Here is a 19,405-nt window from a genome sequence, read left to right as displayed (position 1 = left end):
TGCTGCAGCGATACCGACAACGATCCGGATCGCTGCAGCGTCGCTGTTTGGTCGCTGGAGAGCTGTCACACAGACAGCTCTCCAGCGACCAACGATGCCGGTAACCAGGGTAAACATCGGGTTACTAAGCGCAGGGCCGCGCTTAATAACCCGATGTTTACCCTGGTTACCATCGTTAAAGTTAAAAAACAACCACTACATACTTACCTACCGCTGTCTGTCCTCGGCGCTCTGCTTCTCTGGTCTGGCTGTGAGCACAGCGGCCGGAAAGCAGAGCGGTGACGCGATGTCAGTGGGAGAGCCAGCGACGAAATAAAGTTCTGGCCTTTCTTCCCCGACCAGCGACATCACAGCAGGGGCCTGATCGCTGCTGCCTGTCACACTGGACGATATCGCTAGCCAGGACGCTGCAACGTCACGGATCGCTAGCGATATCGTCTAGTGTGACGGTACCTTTATTCGGAAACTGATAGCAACAAGCACTGACAGATCTGAGTGTGTCACAGTAGCAGAAAGGTACTGAACCACAACTGTCACTGCAGGGGGAGCATCCACCACACCAGCAACAAGGAAATGGAGAGCTATGTGCTACTGAACACACATGTTAAGAGTAACCATTTAAAGTTATGATTTGTGCGGTAACTAGTGTAATTTAGTTTTATCTTTGTCCTTTTTGTTTTAGAGAGAACCTTTGATGCGAGCTCGAAGTGAAGAGATGGGGAGAACTGTTCCAGGAATGCCTGAAGGCTGGGTTAAGGTAATTAGTGTATAAATATCTGACTGCCACACAAGTATTAATACGTCAAGAAAAAAGGCTTTAGATGGTTGTCCGGTGACAGACAATATCTGTCCTAACTCCCCCAATACACAATAAATGCACTGTAAACCTTGCAGCTGCACTCACATATGGCCTCCTTCCTCACATTTTGTGCAATGTACAGGACATTTGTGGTTTGCGCAGAAGGTGTGTTCTCGTATATAGAATTATTTTCTTAACATTTTTTCTTCTTGATTAAAGGGAACCTGTCCCCCCCCCCCACCCCAAAGGTGTGTTTTAACTAAAGAGCCACCTCGTGCAACACTGATGCAGCATTCTGTCAAGGTGGCTCTTTTAGTTGTGGTCCCTGCCAACTCTGAAATAATCGTTTTTAGAATTTGCCCCCTCATACCTGCAGTTTGTCAGGGGGGCATATCTTTTCCCCCTGACACAAACGCCTCCCAGCCGTCACTCAGAAATAAAAAGGTAGAATAACCCTTTAGGTGTTTATTTTTTCAAATTAATAAAGATGATTATTGGGAGCTTTATACTAATGTGAGTGTATGACTTTAATCATAATAACATTAAATTAAAGGGATATTCCCCAAAAAAATCAAGTTTTTCCCCGCTCCTTAGGGGGTCTGACTGCTTAGACCCCACCCAATGATACTGAGACCAGGAGAGGTGCACAAGTTCAGCCTCTGTTCCACTCATTTTATATGAAGCTGATGGAAACAGCTGTGATGGGTGGTCCCATAGATTAAAAAGGACAGGCCACTCATACTCACCTCTGCTCCATTTAGGACTGGACTTTAGAGCTCCATTTCTCTGATCACTGGTGGTCTCAACGGTTGGACCACAAGCAAATCAGCAAGTTATCCTATTATCCTTTGAATCCTGATTATTGCTTGTGTAATAAAACTCTTATTCCATTCATCTGCAGTTTCTTGATGCAGTAACTGGTACTTACCGCTATTATCATTCACCAACGCACACTGTTCACATGTATCCGCCTGAAATGAAGCCGTCATCTGCACCTTTATCGACTCAAGTTCAGAAAGTCAAGCATCAGGCACATTCAGATGTAGACAAGGAGCAAACCAAGTTGAAACGATCATATTCTTCTCCAGATTTAACCCAGGCTATTAAAGAAGAAAAAAAGATACCAACACCGATAATCAACCGTGAAAATAAGTAAGTTTGCTCATCTGAGAAATTTTGTAGATGATTGGAACATGTTCTATTGAAAATACATGTTCTCAGATTGATTCTAGTTGGATTTGTTTTCCTAGTCCTAGACATGACATGGCTTTTTCCGCTGGCCATTGCTTTTGCGTTCTATGTACTGAAAACCAGTTGTTAATTTTGTCAGATTAAAGAGGTTATCCAATAGGTTTTTTTTTTTCTTTGTTACTTCTGGTCTAAAAACTAACAGGCAGGTTTTCAACGAGGTTTTGGCCAAAGAGCGGAAGCACCCTGACAGGCATTTCTACAGACGGAGGCACGCCGAGATTTTACATATTTTCAGAAGAACTTCTCACCATTGTGGCCTTCTTTAATTCCACTAAAATGTTTCTTTGTGTGTTCTCTTCTATAAGTAGTAAAGTGGTCAGGAACATCACTTTGCAATACTCAAAACTGTATAGAACTGATTGACGCAATTAAAAACCCAGTAAGGAACTTTATTGTTGCAAGATGGTAACGTAAGCCTTTACTTGTGGACCTAATGGGTTAAACTTCATAGCTATGTTACTGGTGTCTTACTGGACCACTCTGGTGAAAATGAATATTACTTCATTACTACCAAACAGAGAAATTAATTAAACAAAAAAAAAAACTTTTGCCGGAGTTTTTTAAAGTTTGGATAATTGCACTTTTTAATTGTAACAAATGGTTTGTCTTCTAGACCCACAACCCACGCTAAAACCGAGATCACCAAGTTATCTGCATCTAAGATCCGCAGCCTGAACCCCGTTTTTGGAGGTGCTGGCCCAGCTCTTACTGGTCTCAGGAATCTTGGCAATACCTGCTACATGAACTCTATCTTACAGTGTCTCTGTAACACTCCCCACTTGGCTGAGTACTTCCACAAGAACCGCTATCAAGCAGATATCAACAGGTAGGCTTATTCTTAACCTATGTCCTTTTTTTCGCCAGGTGATATGTAGAGTGGACCGTTCAGTAGATTTCACAATATAAACGCCTTATATCATTTTAAATGATTGTTAGGTGTGATGAGACTGATGTACTTACTGTGAAACTCCACATCAGAATGACTGAATAATCCAAATAATTAAATGAGCATCTTAGTTTAGAGCCTGTGTCTAATGAGCAGTGAGATTTGGCTCCGGAAGCCCCCAAGTTGGTCTCCCTTAGCTAGTCAGAAAGGCCCACACAGCTGTACATCCTTCAAAGGTCGTACAACTAGTCCTGGTTCTAGTCAAGACACTTGTCCATTTTGTGTGGGACCGCCTGCAAAATTAGGGGCTCTTGTGGCCCAAAGTATCACATTTCCAAATAAGATTGGGATGCACATAGCAGAAGACGCTAAATCCTGTCTGCTATTCATAGACTTGGATTATTGTTCAGTCTCTGCAGACTGCTTCCTTGTCCAAAATGGATCTTCCCCTCTCCGTAATTCAAAAACTAGCCTGTTCTTCAGGAATAAGTAGCTTATTCGTATATGATTTACAACACTTAATCTGCATGGATCATAATATGTACTCCTTGTCTCTGTTCTTTTGTAACGCACATTTTTCATACATTCCAAATAAAATGTTTTACGATATAAAGTTCGAGTCTTGTTGAATAATTAGAGTAGTCAAGAGTCTGTATTCAGTCTCCATCCATCCCACCTTACTGGTAGATGAGACTGAGCAGAGTGAGATCGCAGCAGGGAGGAGGGGCGCTGCGGAACTGGCAATCTAGTGAGGTGAGCGGAGATTGAGTGAAAACGTTCGCAAATTATTAGAACGCCATTCTGATGTGACTTTTCAAAGTAAGCACACCGGGCTTGTCAGCTCACAGAAATTTGTTTAGTGATGTATGAAGCTTGAATTGTGAAATTTGGTAATATGTCAACTTTAAAGCAAACCTATGAGACATCATGCAGAAAAGTACTTGATGTACACAATGAAAATATGGAAACCTCTTTACTTGTTGGTTATTATCCTGTACTATCAGTTTGGGAAGTTTCAGGCCTACAATCTTACAACATAATTACCGCAGAAATCTCGAAACAGAGCAGATTTTGCTCGGATGCAGGAGAAATCGTTGCCATTATTGTTTTTTGCTTGTTTGGGTGAATGTGATGCCTGGGATTCTGAACGGTGTCTGTTCTGCACAGATTTAATCTTCTAGGTCATAAAGGAGAAGTGGCCGAGGAGTTTGGGATTATAATGAAGGCTCTTTGGACTGGTCAATATAAATACATAAGCCCTAAAGATTTCAAGGTAACAATTGGAAAAATCAATGACCAGTTTGCGGGATACAGCCAGCAAGACTCCCAAGAGCTGCTGTTATTCTTAATGGATGGACTCCATGAGGATCTCAATAAGGTAATCTACTTTCCTTTCCTAAATGAGTGCACCTCTGTTATACTGTAGGAATTACTGTTAATACATTCTCTCTAAGGCTATGTGCACACGTTCATGTTTTTTCTCGTTTTTTTTTTTTCGCTATAAAAATGCAAATAAACACTCACATTAAGCATCCAATTATTAGGACGTTTTTTTCCGCGGCGGAATCACATTCTGGAAAAAACCACAGCATGTTCATTCTTTGTGCAGAATCGCGGGGATTCCGCACACATAGGAATGCATTGATCCACTTACTTTCCGCGTGTGGCTATGCCCACCATGCGGGAAGTAAGCGGTCATTTGCGGATGGTACCCAGGGTGGAGGAGAGGAGACTCTCCTTCATGCCCTGGGAACCATATAATTGTTAAAAAAAAAAAGAAAAAAAAAGAATTAAAATAAAAAAATCATGATTTCTCCTTCACCTCATTGGGGGGACACAGACCGTGGGTGTATGCGGCTGACACTATGAGGCTGACACTAAGGGATACAAAGAAAGTTTGCTCCTCCTCTGCAGTATACACCCTCCTGCTGGCTCTCAGCTAACCAGTTCTTGCTTAGTGTCTGTAGGAGGCACTTGGGTCTGCTTCGTTTTTATTTTATGTTTTACTTTTCTGTAAATTTTTATTTTTTAATTAAAGGAGTGAAGGGGTCAACGGATCCTTTCAAGGTTCCGATCTCCCCCTAATCATCAACAGGCGAGAACGCGGAGAGTCCCTCCCCGTACCCTCTCCTGTGACGTGGGAAGCCATGCCTGAGCTCACTTCAGGGGCGACGGTTCCTTCGGGTCCCGATCTCCCCACACCAGCAGCAGGCGACCACATGGAGTGTCGCCTCCAGGTATCCTCTCCTGGAGCCAGGCCTATAGCCGGACAACTGGCCCGTCCGAGCAGTCCCCACTGTCCCACCACTGTTAAAGCGGATGGCACAAGGAGGCGTACGGTTCCTTTCCACCTCCCAAACATAGGGATGGGGGATTGAAGTTTATCCCCGCACCTTCCATGCTGCAATACCTGACCTGCAGCAGAACAATAGAGTGCGCGTGCTTTCCTCGGCACTGAAACCCAGTCATCGCAGCGGCTCCATGCCGGGACATGCACCGATGGTGAGTGGATTTAGTCAGCGATGGGCCTCTGCAGCGGGTTATTCACATGCTGACAGGCAGCCTCAGCTTCCCTGTGGCCCACCTCACTGAGGTAACGCTGCAGCCGGCTGCAAAAATTTAGCCCCCGCCTTCAGCCGATGTGTAGGCCGCATCCTGGAAGCTGCGCCTGCACTATGGCGCGCTAAGGCGGCTCTGCGATCGCTTCCCTCAGAAACGCTGGTATTGCTCACACCGGCTGCAGAAATTTAGGCCCTGGCTTGGGCCTATTCATGGAAGTCACGAGGCTCCGCCCCCCAAATTGGCGCCTCTCGCTCTCTGCGAGACTTTACTACCTCTGCAGCTCTCGGTGGCCATCTTGGTCCACTCTGCTGGCACATTTGCATTAAAGGCGCACAACAACTCTGCAACCGGGTAAGGAAGTACTGCACTCTTTCCCTGCATCTTCTCCATGTACTTAACTGGACCAGTATTCCCTGGTCTTAAAGGCACATGACCAGTATTACCTGGTCTTAGGGGCGCATAACCAATATTTCCTGGTCTTAGGGGCGCATGACCAATATTTCCAGGTCTTAAAGGCGCATGACCAGTATTCCCTGGTCTTAAGGGCACATGACCAGCATTCCCTGGTCTTAAAGGCACATGACCAATATTCCCTTGTCTTAAAGGCACATGACCAGTCCGAAGCCGGTCACCCTAAATGAGCTCAGGAGCCCTCCGCCGCCGATCCCAGCTTATCCCAGATTACTTAGTTCCCTGAGTGGGCTTCGTCACTGCCGCAACCCATGGATTCTCTGACGAGATTGATTCCCTCCGTGAACGCTCTGTGGCTCGGAGTGCTCGCAGGACCAATATAGATGGTCCCTTTCCTTCATGTGAGCCGTCGGCTAGCAGGAGCCGCAAGTTTTTTAGAAACGTACACGCGCCTAGAAAACGGAAGTTTCATTTCCTGATCCCTCATCAATGATTTGCTGAGAACAAGTCTCTGAATGTGGATCGGATATTGCCTTGGTTCTGGACTCACCAGAGCTTCAGAAAAGGATGGATTCGCCTATTTATATCATCATCCAATCTCTGTAGATTGACGAGGACTTCGGTCCTACTCTAGACCATGCAGTGTCCCTCATGAGGAAACTAAACTCCCTCGCAGAGCATTTGCCATTCACCCGGACAGGGAGCGTCCGGATAAGCGATCCACTGGACAGACACCTCTGCAAGCGCGGTATCCTTTTTTCAGCCAATATGCAAACCTCCGGGGTGTCCCCTCCACGTATACCCACCTAAGACGTGAGATGCCATGCCTGGTCTGATTTTTAAGGGCGACGGGTCCTTTTAAAGGGTACTGATCTCCCCACACCATCGATAGACGAGCACATGGAGTGTAGCCTCCATGTATCCTCTTCTACAGCCAGGCCTACCGCCGGACAACCAGCCCTGTCCACCCAGGTACCTTAACTCTGTGGATGTACAGAGGCTCCCTTTTTGGCGTCCAAACACTCCGTCTGCATCTCCACTATTTAGCAGATAATGCAAGAAGGCGGACGATCCCTCTCCACTTCCCTGTTAAGAGGATCGTGGATTGAGGGTTCATCATTTTAACTCCTCACCGTCAAGAGCGGCGATGGTAAGAGACTGTTTTTTCCTGACCTTCTGCATGCAGCCGCGCATTCTGCCACTTGGCATATTAACCGGGTAGAATCTCCTGTGGTATACCTACCAGTATCCCTACCCGATGGGTCATCAATTAAAAATACAATGGACTGTCAGATAGCAAATCTAGTTCGTTCCGTCTTGCGGCCTCCAGTTCAGCGCTCTACCCTTCCTTAGCCGCCGCATGTGTTGCTAGAGCAATGGTTTCTTGGTCAGAGACCTTAAAGGGAATCTGTCACCCCCAAAATCGAGGGTGAGGTAAGCCCACCGGCATCAGGGGCTTATCTTCAGCATTCTGTAATGCTGTAGATAAGCCCCCGATGTATCCTAAAAGATGAGAAAAAGAGGTTATATTATGCTCACCCAGGGGCGTTCCCGCTGCTGGTCCGGGTCCGGCACCTCCTATCTTCATCAGATGACGTCCTCTTCTTGTCTTCAGGCTGTGGCTCCGAGCAGGCGTACTTTGTCTGCCCTGTTGAGGGCAGAGCAAAGTACTGCAGTGCGCAGGCGCTGGGCCTCTCTGACCTTTCCCGGCGCCTGCGCACTGCATTACTTTGCTCTGCCCTCAACAGGGCAGACAAAGTACGCCTGCGCCGGAGCCGCAGCGTGAAGACCAGAAGAGGAAGTCATCGTAAGAAGATGGGAGGCCCCGGACCGCGACGCCCATTGGATCGGATGGCCCGCCCAAGTGAGTATAATCTAACCTTTTTTTCTCATCTTTTAGGATACATCGGGGGCTTATCTACAGCATTACAGAATGCTGTAGATAAGCCCCTGATGCCGGTGGGTTTAGCTCACCGTTGATTTTGGGGGTGACAGATTCCCTTTAACTATTTTGATTTCCTATAGACCCAACCAGCAGTGGATTAGTTGTCCAGGACGGTCTAGATCTATTGGATCTTGGTTCCTAAATGGGGACCAAAAAGTAAGACCGACCCTGAACCTCAAACTTCTACCAAGCTTGACAAGGTCCCCCTCCTTCGGATGGAGTTCCTCCGCTCAGCCATTACGTCAACGGAAAAAGGTCGAGTTTCTGGCATCCACCGACATTCGGGATATTTACCTTCACATTCCTATGTTTTCCCCTCTTCAAAAATTCCTTCGCTTTCCCTTTCGCGAACAGCATTTTCAAATCACGACCTTGTCCTTTGTCCTTGCTACCGCACCTAGAATGTTCGCAAGGGTTATGGTGGCTGTCACGTTCCTCTTGCACCCTAGAGGCGTGGTCGTCCTGCCCTATCTGGTTAACTTTCTAGCCGGTCTTCCAACCCTGCGCTGAGTCATCTATATCTCTTGCAATACCCTTTCTCTCCTGGGCTGGCAGCTAAACTTAGACAAGTTTTTCCTCATTTCCAGCCCTGCAGATATCCTTTTTGAGGATGATCCTGGAATCTTCCAGAAGGTTGGTGATTCTCCCTTGAGACAAGGCCGTGGCCCTTCAACTGGGAGCTCGCGCCCTTGTTCACTCATCCCCTCATTCCATTCGATTTGCTAGGAGGGTTCTGAGGGAAATTGGTGACGATAATGGAAGCGGTTTTCTTTGCTCCTCTCATTTGCTGCAGGTCAATCAGGCTTTCAGAGGGTAGTCTCTGAGCTCCTTCCTCATCCAGGGGAGATCCTTTCTCCTTGTTTAGTGGTTATTAGTGACTACCGATGCCAATCCTCTTCTCCTGATCATTGTCCTGGGGATTCAAATGGTACGGCTAGTTCTACAGCATCTCCACTGCTTTCTGGTAGGTCACCCCATCCGATTCAATCGGGTAATCCCACGTCTGTGCCATACGTCAATCATCTAGCAGGTACCCACGGTCAGGCGTCATGGCCGAGGTACCTCACATCTGATGGTGATCTTGGCACTACACATCTCAGGAGTAGAACTCTGGATGGCGGACGCGTCAGGGTCCCGCCTCATGTGAGTGGGAACTTCACCCGGAAGTCTTCCATCAGATCTGACTTTTCTGGAGCACTCCAGATTTAGGTTGGATGGCATCCAGACTGAACGCCAATGTACTCTTAAGTTCATGGTTCGGCCTCCAGTCCAAAAGCCATCGGAGTGCATGCTCTGGTTCTTCCATGGTACCAGTTTCCTTAACCCCTCTTCCACTACTTCAGAGATCTTTTCGGAAGCAGGAAGGGCCCCAGTGATCCTGGGAGATCCGCACTGACCATGTCAGGTTTTCTCGTTTGCGGAACTAGCATTTTTTCCTTCTTATTGCAACAAAACTGCAAATATGGACTTCCTCGCTGGGAGTCTTCACATGTGGTTCTTCCCTATCGCATACCGTTAGATCTTTGGGACCCTAATGATCCTGGGAGTCTTACAGTAGACTCCTTTTGATCCGGTCAGACTTTACGATCAGGGAAGGTCGCCCTGTTTTCTCTGCGATCTCCTCATCCTGACGAGTCTTCGGAGCTAGCCGCTCTGTTCTTTCAGACTTTTTTCCCTTATTACCATCAAGGCAAGGTTGCCCTCAGGCCATCCCCGTCCCTGGTTACCAAGGTGGTATTGTATTCCCACAGTTATGAGGGCATCGTTCTTCCCTCATCTCTTTTGGCACCAGTCCACATAATGGAATGGGTTCCCCATTTTCTGGACAAGGTGAGTGTTCTGAGTAGGTACGTCTCGAGGACGGCGTCCTTCCGAAAGTTGGATACTTCATTTGGGCTACCTCACTGTAGGAGGACGGCTTCCTGACGGTTACAGGAAGGGTGGTTTAGCCATTTCATCGACCATGTTAGCCTGGTGGATTCGTTACACCATCCAGGAGTCCTTCCGTGTTAGATGTCAGCCCATCTCCCTGTCTATCGAGGTTTCTTGGATTCTAGGCACCAGGCGTCGGCACAGCACGCCTGCAAGCTTGTGGGTTCATCCAGTCCGCATTCATTCTTAAAGCACTATAATTCCCAGACTTCCACAGATGTGAGTATGTGCTGGCGGACTCTGCAGGCTGCGGTGTCGCACTTGTAAGTAGCGGTTACACAGGGCCTGATCTGATGTTGTCCCCACCCAGGGACTGCTTTGGGACGTCCCATGGTCTGTGTCCCCAAATGAGGCGAAGGAGAAATAGGGATTTTTGTGTACTCACCGTAAAATCCTTTTCTCCGAGCCATTCATTGGGGGGACACAGTTCCTACCCTATTATTAGCTTGTGCTTGTTTTATAATTTGACATGCTATACGCTCATATATTGTTATTGATCTCCAACTGCTTTTGCACCGAACTGGTTAGCTGAGAGCCAGCAGGAGGGTGTATGCTGCAGGTGAGGAGCTAACTTTCTTTGTATCACTTAGTGGCAGCAGCATACACCCACGGTCTGTGTCCCCCAATGAATGGCTCGGAGAAAAGGATTTTACGGTGAGTACACAAAAATCCATATATTCTCGCCTTCCGGCATCCCCCGGCAGGCTTCCCGCTCCTCGCGACGCTTCGGTCCCAGTAATGCATTGCGAAATGTCCTGTGGTGACGTAGCGGTCTCGCGAGACCGTTACGTCATCTGGGGTCATGCCGCAAAGCATTACTCGTACCGAGGCATCGCGAGGAGCGGGAAGCCTGACGGGGAAATTCCGCATGCGATATACCCGCGGCAGGAGTTGCAGAATTGCCACGGAAATTCTGCAACGTGTGCACTTAAGCTAAATGGACTCGATGGTTAAAACTAAGTACTGGTATTAGTACTTGTATCATTTAGGCTATGTGCACACGTTCAGGATTTCTCGCAGAAAACTCTTGAGAAAAACCTGAAATTTTCTGCAAGAAATCCGTAATAAATCTGCATGCGTTTTTGACACGTTTTTGGTGCGCTTTTGATGCGTTTTTTTCCGGACATTTCCCAATGCAAAAAAAAAAAAACGCAAAATTAACCCCTTTCTGTCATTGGACGTACTATTTTGTCCATGTGGGGTGGGCCTTAATTCCCACGGATGGAATAGTACGTCCAGCGCGATCGGCCGCGCTCACGGGGGGACCGCGGCCGGGTGTCAGCTGCCTATCGCAGCTGACATCCGGCACTATGTGCCAGGAGCGGTCACGGACCGCCCCCGGCACATTAACCCCCGGCACACCGCGATCAAACATGATCGCGGTGTGCCGGCGGTACAGGGAAGCATCGCGCAGGGAGGGGGCTCCCTGCGGGCTTCCCTGAGACCCCTGTGATCGCGTTGCTGCGAGGGTCTCCCAACCCTGCAGCAGGCCGGATCCAAAATGGCCGCGGCATCCGGGTCCTGCAGGGAGGGAGGTGGCTTACCAAGAGCCTGCTCAGAGCAGGCGCTTGGTAAGCCTGCAGCCCTGTAAGTCAGATAGCTGATCTGACAGAGTGCTGTGCAAACTGTCAGATCAGCGATCCGTGATGTCCCCCCCCCTGGGACAAAGTAAAAAATTAAAATAAGAAAAAATTTCCACATGTGTAAAAAAATTTTTTTTTTTTAAATCCTAAATAATGGGAATATATATATATATATATATATATATATATATATATATATATATATATATATATATATATATATATATATATATATATATATATATATATATATATATATTTCTTTATCTAAATAAAAAAGCAAACAATAAAAGTACACATTTAGTATCGCCGCGTCCGTAACGACCCAACCTATAAAACTGTCCCACTAGTTAACCCCTTCAGTAAACACCGTAAGAAAAAAAAACACAAACCTTTATTATCATACCGCCGAACAAAAAGTGGAATAGCACGCGATCAAAAAGACTGATATAAATAACCATGGTACCGCTGAAAACGTCATCTTGTCCCGCAAAAAACGAGCCCCCATACAGCATCATCAGCAAAAAAATAAAAAAGTTATAGTCCTCAGAATAAAGCGATGCAAAAATAATTCTTTTTTCTATAAAATAGTTTTTATCGTATAAAAGTGCCAAAACATAAAAAGATGATATAAATGAGGTATCGCTGTAATCGTACTGACCCGAAGAATAAAACTGCTTTATCCATTTTACCAAACGCAGAACGTTATAAACGCCTCCCCCCCAAAAAATTCATGAATAGCTGGTTTTTGGTCATTCTGCCTCACAAAAATCGGAATAAAAAGCGATCAAAAAAATGTCACGTGCCCGAAAATGTTACCAATAAAAGCGTTAACTCGTCCCGCAAAAAACAAGACCTCACATGACTCTGTGGACTCAAATATGGAAAAATTATAGCTCTCAAAATGTGGTAACGCAAAAAATATTTTTTTGCAATAAAAAGCGTCTTTCAGTGTGTGTGACGGCTGCCAGTCATAAAAATCCGCTAAAAACCCGCTATTAAAGTAAATCAAACCCCCCTTCATCACCCCCTTAGTTAGGGAAAAATAAAAAAAAATGTATTTATTTCCATTTTCCCATTAGGGCTAGAGTTAGGGTTGGGGCTAGGGTTAAGGCTACAGTTAAAGTTGGGGCTAAAGTTAGGGTTAGGGTTTGGATTACATTTACGGTTGGGAATAGGGTTAGGGGTGTGTCTGGGTTAGAGGTGTGGTTAGGGTTACCGTTGGGATTAGGGTTAGGGGTGTGTTTGGATTAGGGTTTCAGTTATAATTGTGGGGTTTCCACTGTTTAGGCACATCAGGAGCTCTCCAAACGCAACATGGCGTCCGATCTCAATGCCAGCCAATTCTGCGTTGAAAAACTAAAACAGTGCTCCTTCCCTTCCGAGCTCTCCTGTGTGCCCAAACAGGGGTTTACCCCAACATATGGGATATCGGCGTACTCAGGACAAATTGGAGAACAACTTTTGGGGTCCAATTTCCCCTGTTACCCTTGCGAAAATACAAAACTGGGGGCTAAAAAATAATTTTTGTGGGGGGAAAAAAAGATTTTTTATTTTCACAGCTCTGCGTTATAAACTGTACTGAAACACTTGGGGGCTCAAAGTTCTCACAACACATCTAGATAAGTTCCTTGGGGGGTCTAGTTTCCAATATCCGGTCACTTGTGGGGGGTTTCTACTGTTTAGGTACATTAGGGGCTCTGCAAACGCAATGTGACGCCTGCAGACCATTCCATCTAAGTCTGCATTCCAAATGACACTCCTTCCCCTCCGAGCCCTCCCATGCGCCCAAATGGTGGTTCCCCCCCACATATGGGGTATCAGCGTACTCAGGACAAATTGGAGAACAACTTTTGGGGTCCAATTTCTCCTTCCACCCTCGGGAATATACAAAACTGGGGGCTTAAAAATAATTTTTGTGGGAAAAAATTTTTGTTTTATTTTTACAGCTCTGCATTATGGGGTCAAAGTGCTCACCACACCTCTAGATAAGTTCCTTAGGGGGTCTACTTTCCAAACTGGTGTCACTTGTGGGGGGTTTTAATGTTTAGGCACATCAGTGGGTCTCCAAACGCAACATGGCGTCCCATCTCAATTCCTGTCAATTTTGCATTGAAAAGTCAAATGGCGCTCCTTCCCTTCCGAGCTCTGTCATGCGCCCAAACAGTGGTTTACCCCCACTGGGGTATCGGTGTACTCAGGACAAATTGTACAACAATTTTTGGGGTCCATTTTCTCCTCTTACCCTTGGTAAAATAAAACAAATTGGAGATGAAGTAAATTTTTTGTGAAATAAAGTAAAATGTTCATTTTTATTTAAACATTCCAAAAATTCCTGTGAAACACCTGAAGGGTTAATAAACTTCTTGAATGTGGTTTTGAGCACCTTGAGGGGTGCAGTTTTTAGAATGGTGTCACACTTGGCTATTTTCTATCATATAGACCCCTCAAAATGACTTTACCCATCACACTGGTAACACTGGTAACCATTACACATCACACTGGTAACTTCTCCTTCTATATAAAATAAGGTTGGGGGCAGAGTTACCTCCTGGCAGCATCCTTCCCAGAGCCTGGAAGAGCTCATTTACATAAAGTGATAAAAGGTGATTTATCCCCGACAAGACATCTGATATGAGACATACAGGTATCATGCTCCTCATCAACCTATAACCTGTATGCCCATACTAATGGCATAGATAGGTCAAATGTGGTGACCGATTCCCTTTAAGCCCATGTGGTTCTCCTTGGTAACTGCTACAGCATGGTGCAGTAATAGTTTATCATGTAGCTGCGAGTAAGGAAGGAGACGGCAGCACTCACCGATCTTCAGTGCAGGTAAAACTTTATTGCAGTAAAATCTTCACGGCTCGGGGGAGCATATACAGCATAGTGTACCTTTTGTTTGACCTGTACACTCTGCTGTATATACTCCCCCGAGCCGTGAAGATTTTACTGCAATAAAGTTTTACCTGCACTGAAGATCGGTGAGTGCTGCCGTCTCCTTCCTTACTCGCAGCTGCATGGTGATGTTTTCTCGGTCCAGCACCCGAGACCTAGTGGCCGACTCTTGTTGACAGCCTGTGGGTTCATGAGTTTAGCGTCTTGGTGGTGCGGTCAGCTGTTTCTTGATTGACTGACTTTAATAGTTTATCATGTTATTATACATAAAGATAGAAGTATACGTGACGTAATATCTCATTTTGTTTTACTTTCTATTTTACGTGTCCTTTGATGATCCATGTAGAGAGTAAGTAAGCCAAACCATTCATGTTCATAAAGGCGAATGGCTCCATTTTCTGTTTATAAGATAGATCTGTGTTGTTTTTTTGTGGGATAAGCAGTGACCTGAAGTAAAATGTCCGTGTGTTGTCCTGTTCCGTATCTGTCGTTTTCTCATTACAGCGGAGTATATGATCTTCACTCACATATGCTGCCTGACCATTAAATGTGGGTCATCTCATACCTACACACGTGTTTTGTTTCATTAGATGATTTACCACTTTTTCTTTTGTGTATTATTTAAACCATTTACCTCTTTACCAGAAGCCATCTTTCTACCGACCTTGTAGAGTTCACCTGCTGAGACTGGGTCCTGCACACGGTTATCCTTAACATTGCCATATGAGGCAAACTCTACTTATCTGCAGACTGGAAAAATTCATGTAGTGCAGTGAGTGTTAATGGGGTTTACACCATAGTCCTTAAAGGGGGTCTGTCAACACAAAATGACTGTTCAAACCAAGTACAGGCACTTGGTGCATCATGGTAGGGAGTCAAACATTTATATACACCTTCCCACCTGTTTGTTTTCCATCTACAGTCATGGCCAAAAGTATTGACACCCCTGCAATTCTGTCAGATAATACTCATTTTCTTCCTGAAAATGATTGCAAACACAAATTATTTGGTATTATTTTCTTCATTTAATTTGTCTTAAATGAAAAAACGCAAAAGAGAATGAAGCAAAAAGCAAAACATTGATCATGTCACACAAAACTCCAAAATGGTCCAGACAAAAGTATTGGCACCCTCAGCCTAATACTTGGTTGCACAACCTTTAGCCAAAATAACTTTTGGCCATGACTGTATCTCCTTTCTCTGACAGTTCTGGCTTCATAATCAAAGAGGAGGGGGCATGGAGATTGAGGGAAAAAAATAAGATGAGAGGTGTAGATAAATGTTTGGCCGAACCATGAAGCACCGAGCAGCGGGACTTGGCTTGAACAGTCATTTCTGTGCTGACAGTCCCATTAATTGCAAGGATATGCCTTTGTGTGATTGATAGGAGATTGCAACGGTACTCCCACCAGTCGTTCCATAGTCCCACCTTCATGGGTTAATCGTCCAGCAATCGCAATAAGGCCACATTCACACATCTGTGCGAGTGTTGCTTTCCAAGAGAAACAGACCCATTTGGTTTTTTTGCCTTTGGGTGTCATCCTGGTTGCTTCAGTTTTTATTCTCAACCTTTTTTTTCACTGAAGCATGTAGAGTGTCTGAAAGTTTATCCATCAACTCTTGAAAATGATCAGTTAAGAACGGATGAAGCGTGGATGGAACTCTGAAGTACAGAATCTGTCTTCTACGTTTCATTCTCTTTACACGGATAGCCATAGCCTTTAATGGCCACGTTCAATCCTAAAAACTGATGAGAATAGGACATGTTCTGAGTCTCATGGACTGGAGGCACAGATCCATTTTTAAACCATGCGTGTGTGGTGTTGGAAACTTTAGAGATCATTGTTCTGTCCGAGAAACAAACCAGACCACACTCTGATGTACAGCAGCCATAGGAAGGGCATTAACTATAAAGGTTAAATGTGTAATCCATGCATCAATATCTGCTCTTCTGCAGCAACCAGCCACTGCCTGGGCAGGCTGGCGAGCACATGGTGTAGCAATGAGAAGTCCAGCATCAGCCATAATAAATCATCTTTATATGGCAACACCCACACAAAATCCATTAATTGCAAACCTATCTTTTCTTGCAATCAACCTATATATTTTATTCACTTATTGTCGAGATGAAAGGGTTCTTATATGTCACCGATTCTGTACTACTCATTACTGTATCAAATGTATTTATATTACTATTCGTTAATTTTAGCATTGAGCAGAATTTGGAGAGAATTGTTAAGTTCCATGAATTGAAAAATAAAACAACAAAAGGGAAGACTGCTTAAATACATTTTTTTTTCTGCAAAGGCAAATATTGCCTGGTATCTGAAATGATATTTTTTTGACACTTAGAAGGAAAGACCTCTGCAAAGAACAATTGTTTTTACATGTCCTATGTTACACAACCAACCATCATCTTTATTTTCTGCATTATAGAATGTTAGAGTTGGAAGGACCTCCAGGGTCTTCGTGTCCAACCCCCTTCTCAATGCAGGGTTCACAATATCAACTCAGACAGATGTCTGCCCAGCCTCTGGTCGAAGACTTCCATTGAAGGAGAAATCTCCGCCTCTCGTGGCAGCCTGTTCCAATCATTGATCCCCCTCAATTTAAAAAAAAAAATTTCTAATATCTAATCTGTATTTTCTCCCTTTCAGTTTAATTTAGTTAGACCGCACATGGAGTACTGTGTCCAGTTTTGGGCACCGGTGCTCAGGAAGGATATAATGGAACTAGAGAGAGTACAAAGGAGGGCAACAAAATTAATAAAGGGGATGGGAGAACTACAATACCCAGATAGATTAGCGAAATTAGGATTATTTAGTCTAGAAAAAAGACGACTGAGGGGCGATTTAATAACCATGTATAAGTATATAAGGGGACAATACAAATATCTCGCTGAGGATCTGTTTATACCAAGGAAGGTGACGGGCACAAGGGGGCATTCTTTGCGTCTGGAGGAGAGAAGGTTTTTCCACCAACATAGAAGAGGATTCTTTACTGTTAGGGCGGTGAGAATCTGGAATTGCTTGCCTGAGGAGGTGGTGATGGCGAACTCAGTCGAGGGGTTCAAGAGAGGCCTGGATGTCTTCCTGGAGCAGAACAATATTGTATCATACAATTATTAGGTTCTGTAGAAGGACGTAGATCTGGGGATTTATTATGATGGAATATAGGCTGAACTGGATGGACAAATGTCTTTTTTCGGCCTTACTAACTATGTTACTATGTTAATTCCATTACTTCTCTTGTTTCCATGTACAAATGAAAATAAGGATGATCCCTCTACACTGTGATATCCCTTGAGATATTTGTAGACCGCTATTAAGTCTCCTCTAAGCCTATTCCCATATCCTTTAACTGTTCCTCGTAGGACATAGTTTGCAGTCCGCTCACCTTCCTGGTAGCTCTTCTCTGAACTTGCTCCAGTTTTTCAATGTCTTTTTTAAAATGTGCCCAGAACAGGACACAGTATTTCAGATAAGGCCTGACCAAGGAGGAGAAGAGGGGATAATTTCTTCACGTGATCTAGACTCTATGCTTCTGTTAATACATCCTAGAATGGTGTTTGCCTTTTTTGTCGCTGCATAACAATGATGACTCATGGGCAGTCTCTGTTCCATTAGTATACCCAAGTCTTTTTCACACGTGCTGTTGCTTAGTTCTATTCCTCCCATTCTGTAGACATAATTTTTTTTTTCTTTGCCCAAATGTAGAATCTTGCATTTCTCCCTGTTAATTATTAGTTGATGCCCATTGCACAAGTTTATCCAGATCCTTCTGCTGTCTTCTCTAATGTTAGCTAGCCCTCCTAGCTTTGCATCGTCTGCAAATATTGATTAGTTTACCTTCAGTTCCCTTATCTAGATCATTTATAAAAAAAAATATTGGAACAACACTGGGGCCAGGACAGAGCTTCGTGCTTCTCCACTTGAAACACTCTTACAATTGAATGTGCAACCATTTTATTACCACTCTGAGTACGATTACTGAGCCAGTTATGAATCCACCTAACCATAACAATAATAATCTGTAGCCTTGACAATCCCATACTTGGTCATTTTTTCAATAAGGATAGTATGAGATACTTTATCAAATGCTTTGCTGAAGTCGACATATACTCCATCATGAAAGAAATTACCGTATATACTCGAGCATAAGCCGAGAATTTCAGCCCATTTTTTTAGGCTGAAATTGCCCCTCTCGGCTTATACTCGAGTCATACCCAGGGGTCGGCAGCGGAGGGGGAGCAGCCGCTGTGTAATAATACCCACCTGCTCCTGGCGCGGTCCCTGCACGTCCCTGGTTCTCTGGGTGCCTGCAGCTTCTTCCTGTATTGAGCGGTCACATGGTACCGCTCATTACAGTAATGAATATGGACCCCATTCCACTCACATAGGGGTGGAGCCACATATTCATTACTGTAATGAGCAGTACCATGTGACCGCTCAATACAGGAAGAAGCTGCAGGCATCCGGAGAACCAGGGACTGCACTGCGCCGGGAGCAGGCGAGTAGAACGCAGTGCGCGATATTCACCTGTTCCCCATTCCACCAACGGCCGCCGCTGTGTCTTCTGCGTCCTCTGCAGTGACGCTCATGTCAGAGGGTGCGGTGACGTGATTAGTGTGCGCGCCGCCCTCTGCCTGAGTGTCAGTGTGGAGGACGGGGAAGACAGCGGCGACTGTCGGTGGAACTGGGAGCAGGCGAATATAGCAAGTGCTGAGGGCCTGAGCGACGAGAGGGGAGTATGTAATTTTTTTTAATTAAATCGCAGCAACAGCATATGGGGCAAATGTCTGTATGGAGCATCTTATGGGGCCATGTGCAGCATTATATGGGGCAAATATCTCTATGGGGCCATGTGCAGCATTATATGGGGCAAATATCTCTATGGAGCATCTTATGGGGCCATAATCAGCATTTTGTGGAGCATTATATGGGGCAAATCGCAGCAACAGCATATGGCGCAAATATCTGTATGGAGCATTTTATGGGGCCATGTACAGCATTATATGGGGCAAATATATGTATGGAGCATCTTATGGGGCCACGTGCAGCATAATATGGGGCAAATATCTCTATGGAGCATCTTATGGGGCCATAGTCAGCATTTGTGGAGCATTATATGGGGCA

The 19,405-nt window shown here is 45.1% G+C and overlaps 1 protein-coding gene across 1 annotated transcript in view; it reads left to right on the top strand.

Annotated features, from left to right (window-relative positions):
• USP8 (ubiquitin specific peptidase 8) overlaps positions 1-19,405 on the top strand; it is a 111,745-nt gene that overhangs the window by 84,278 nt on the left and 8,062 nt on the right. Inside the window, exons 13-16 of the mRNA XM_069766072.1 lie at positions 683-757; positions 1,701-1,951; positions 2,664-2,876; positions 4,104-4,314. Coding sequence (XP_069622173.1) covers positions 683-757; positions 1,701-1,951; positions 2,664-2,876; positions 4,104-4,314 — 750 coding nt within the window. The remainder of the gene's footprint in view (positions 1-682; positions 758-1,700; positions 1,952-2,663; positions 2,877-4,103; positions 4,315-19,405) is intronic.

This window comes from Ranitomeya imitator, chromosome 4, assembly GCF_032444005.1.
Source record: "Ranitomeya imitator isolate aRanImi1 chromosome 4, aRanImi1.pri, whole genome shotgun sequence".
Classification (NCBI taxonomy): domain Eukaryota; kingdom Metazoa; phylum Chordata; class Amphibia; order Anura; family Dendrobatidae; genus Ranitomeya; species Ranitomeya imitator.
The sequence above is the reverse complement of the archived record's forward strand: the minus strand, read 5'-3'. Positions and strand labels throughout refer to the sequence as shown.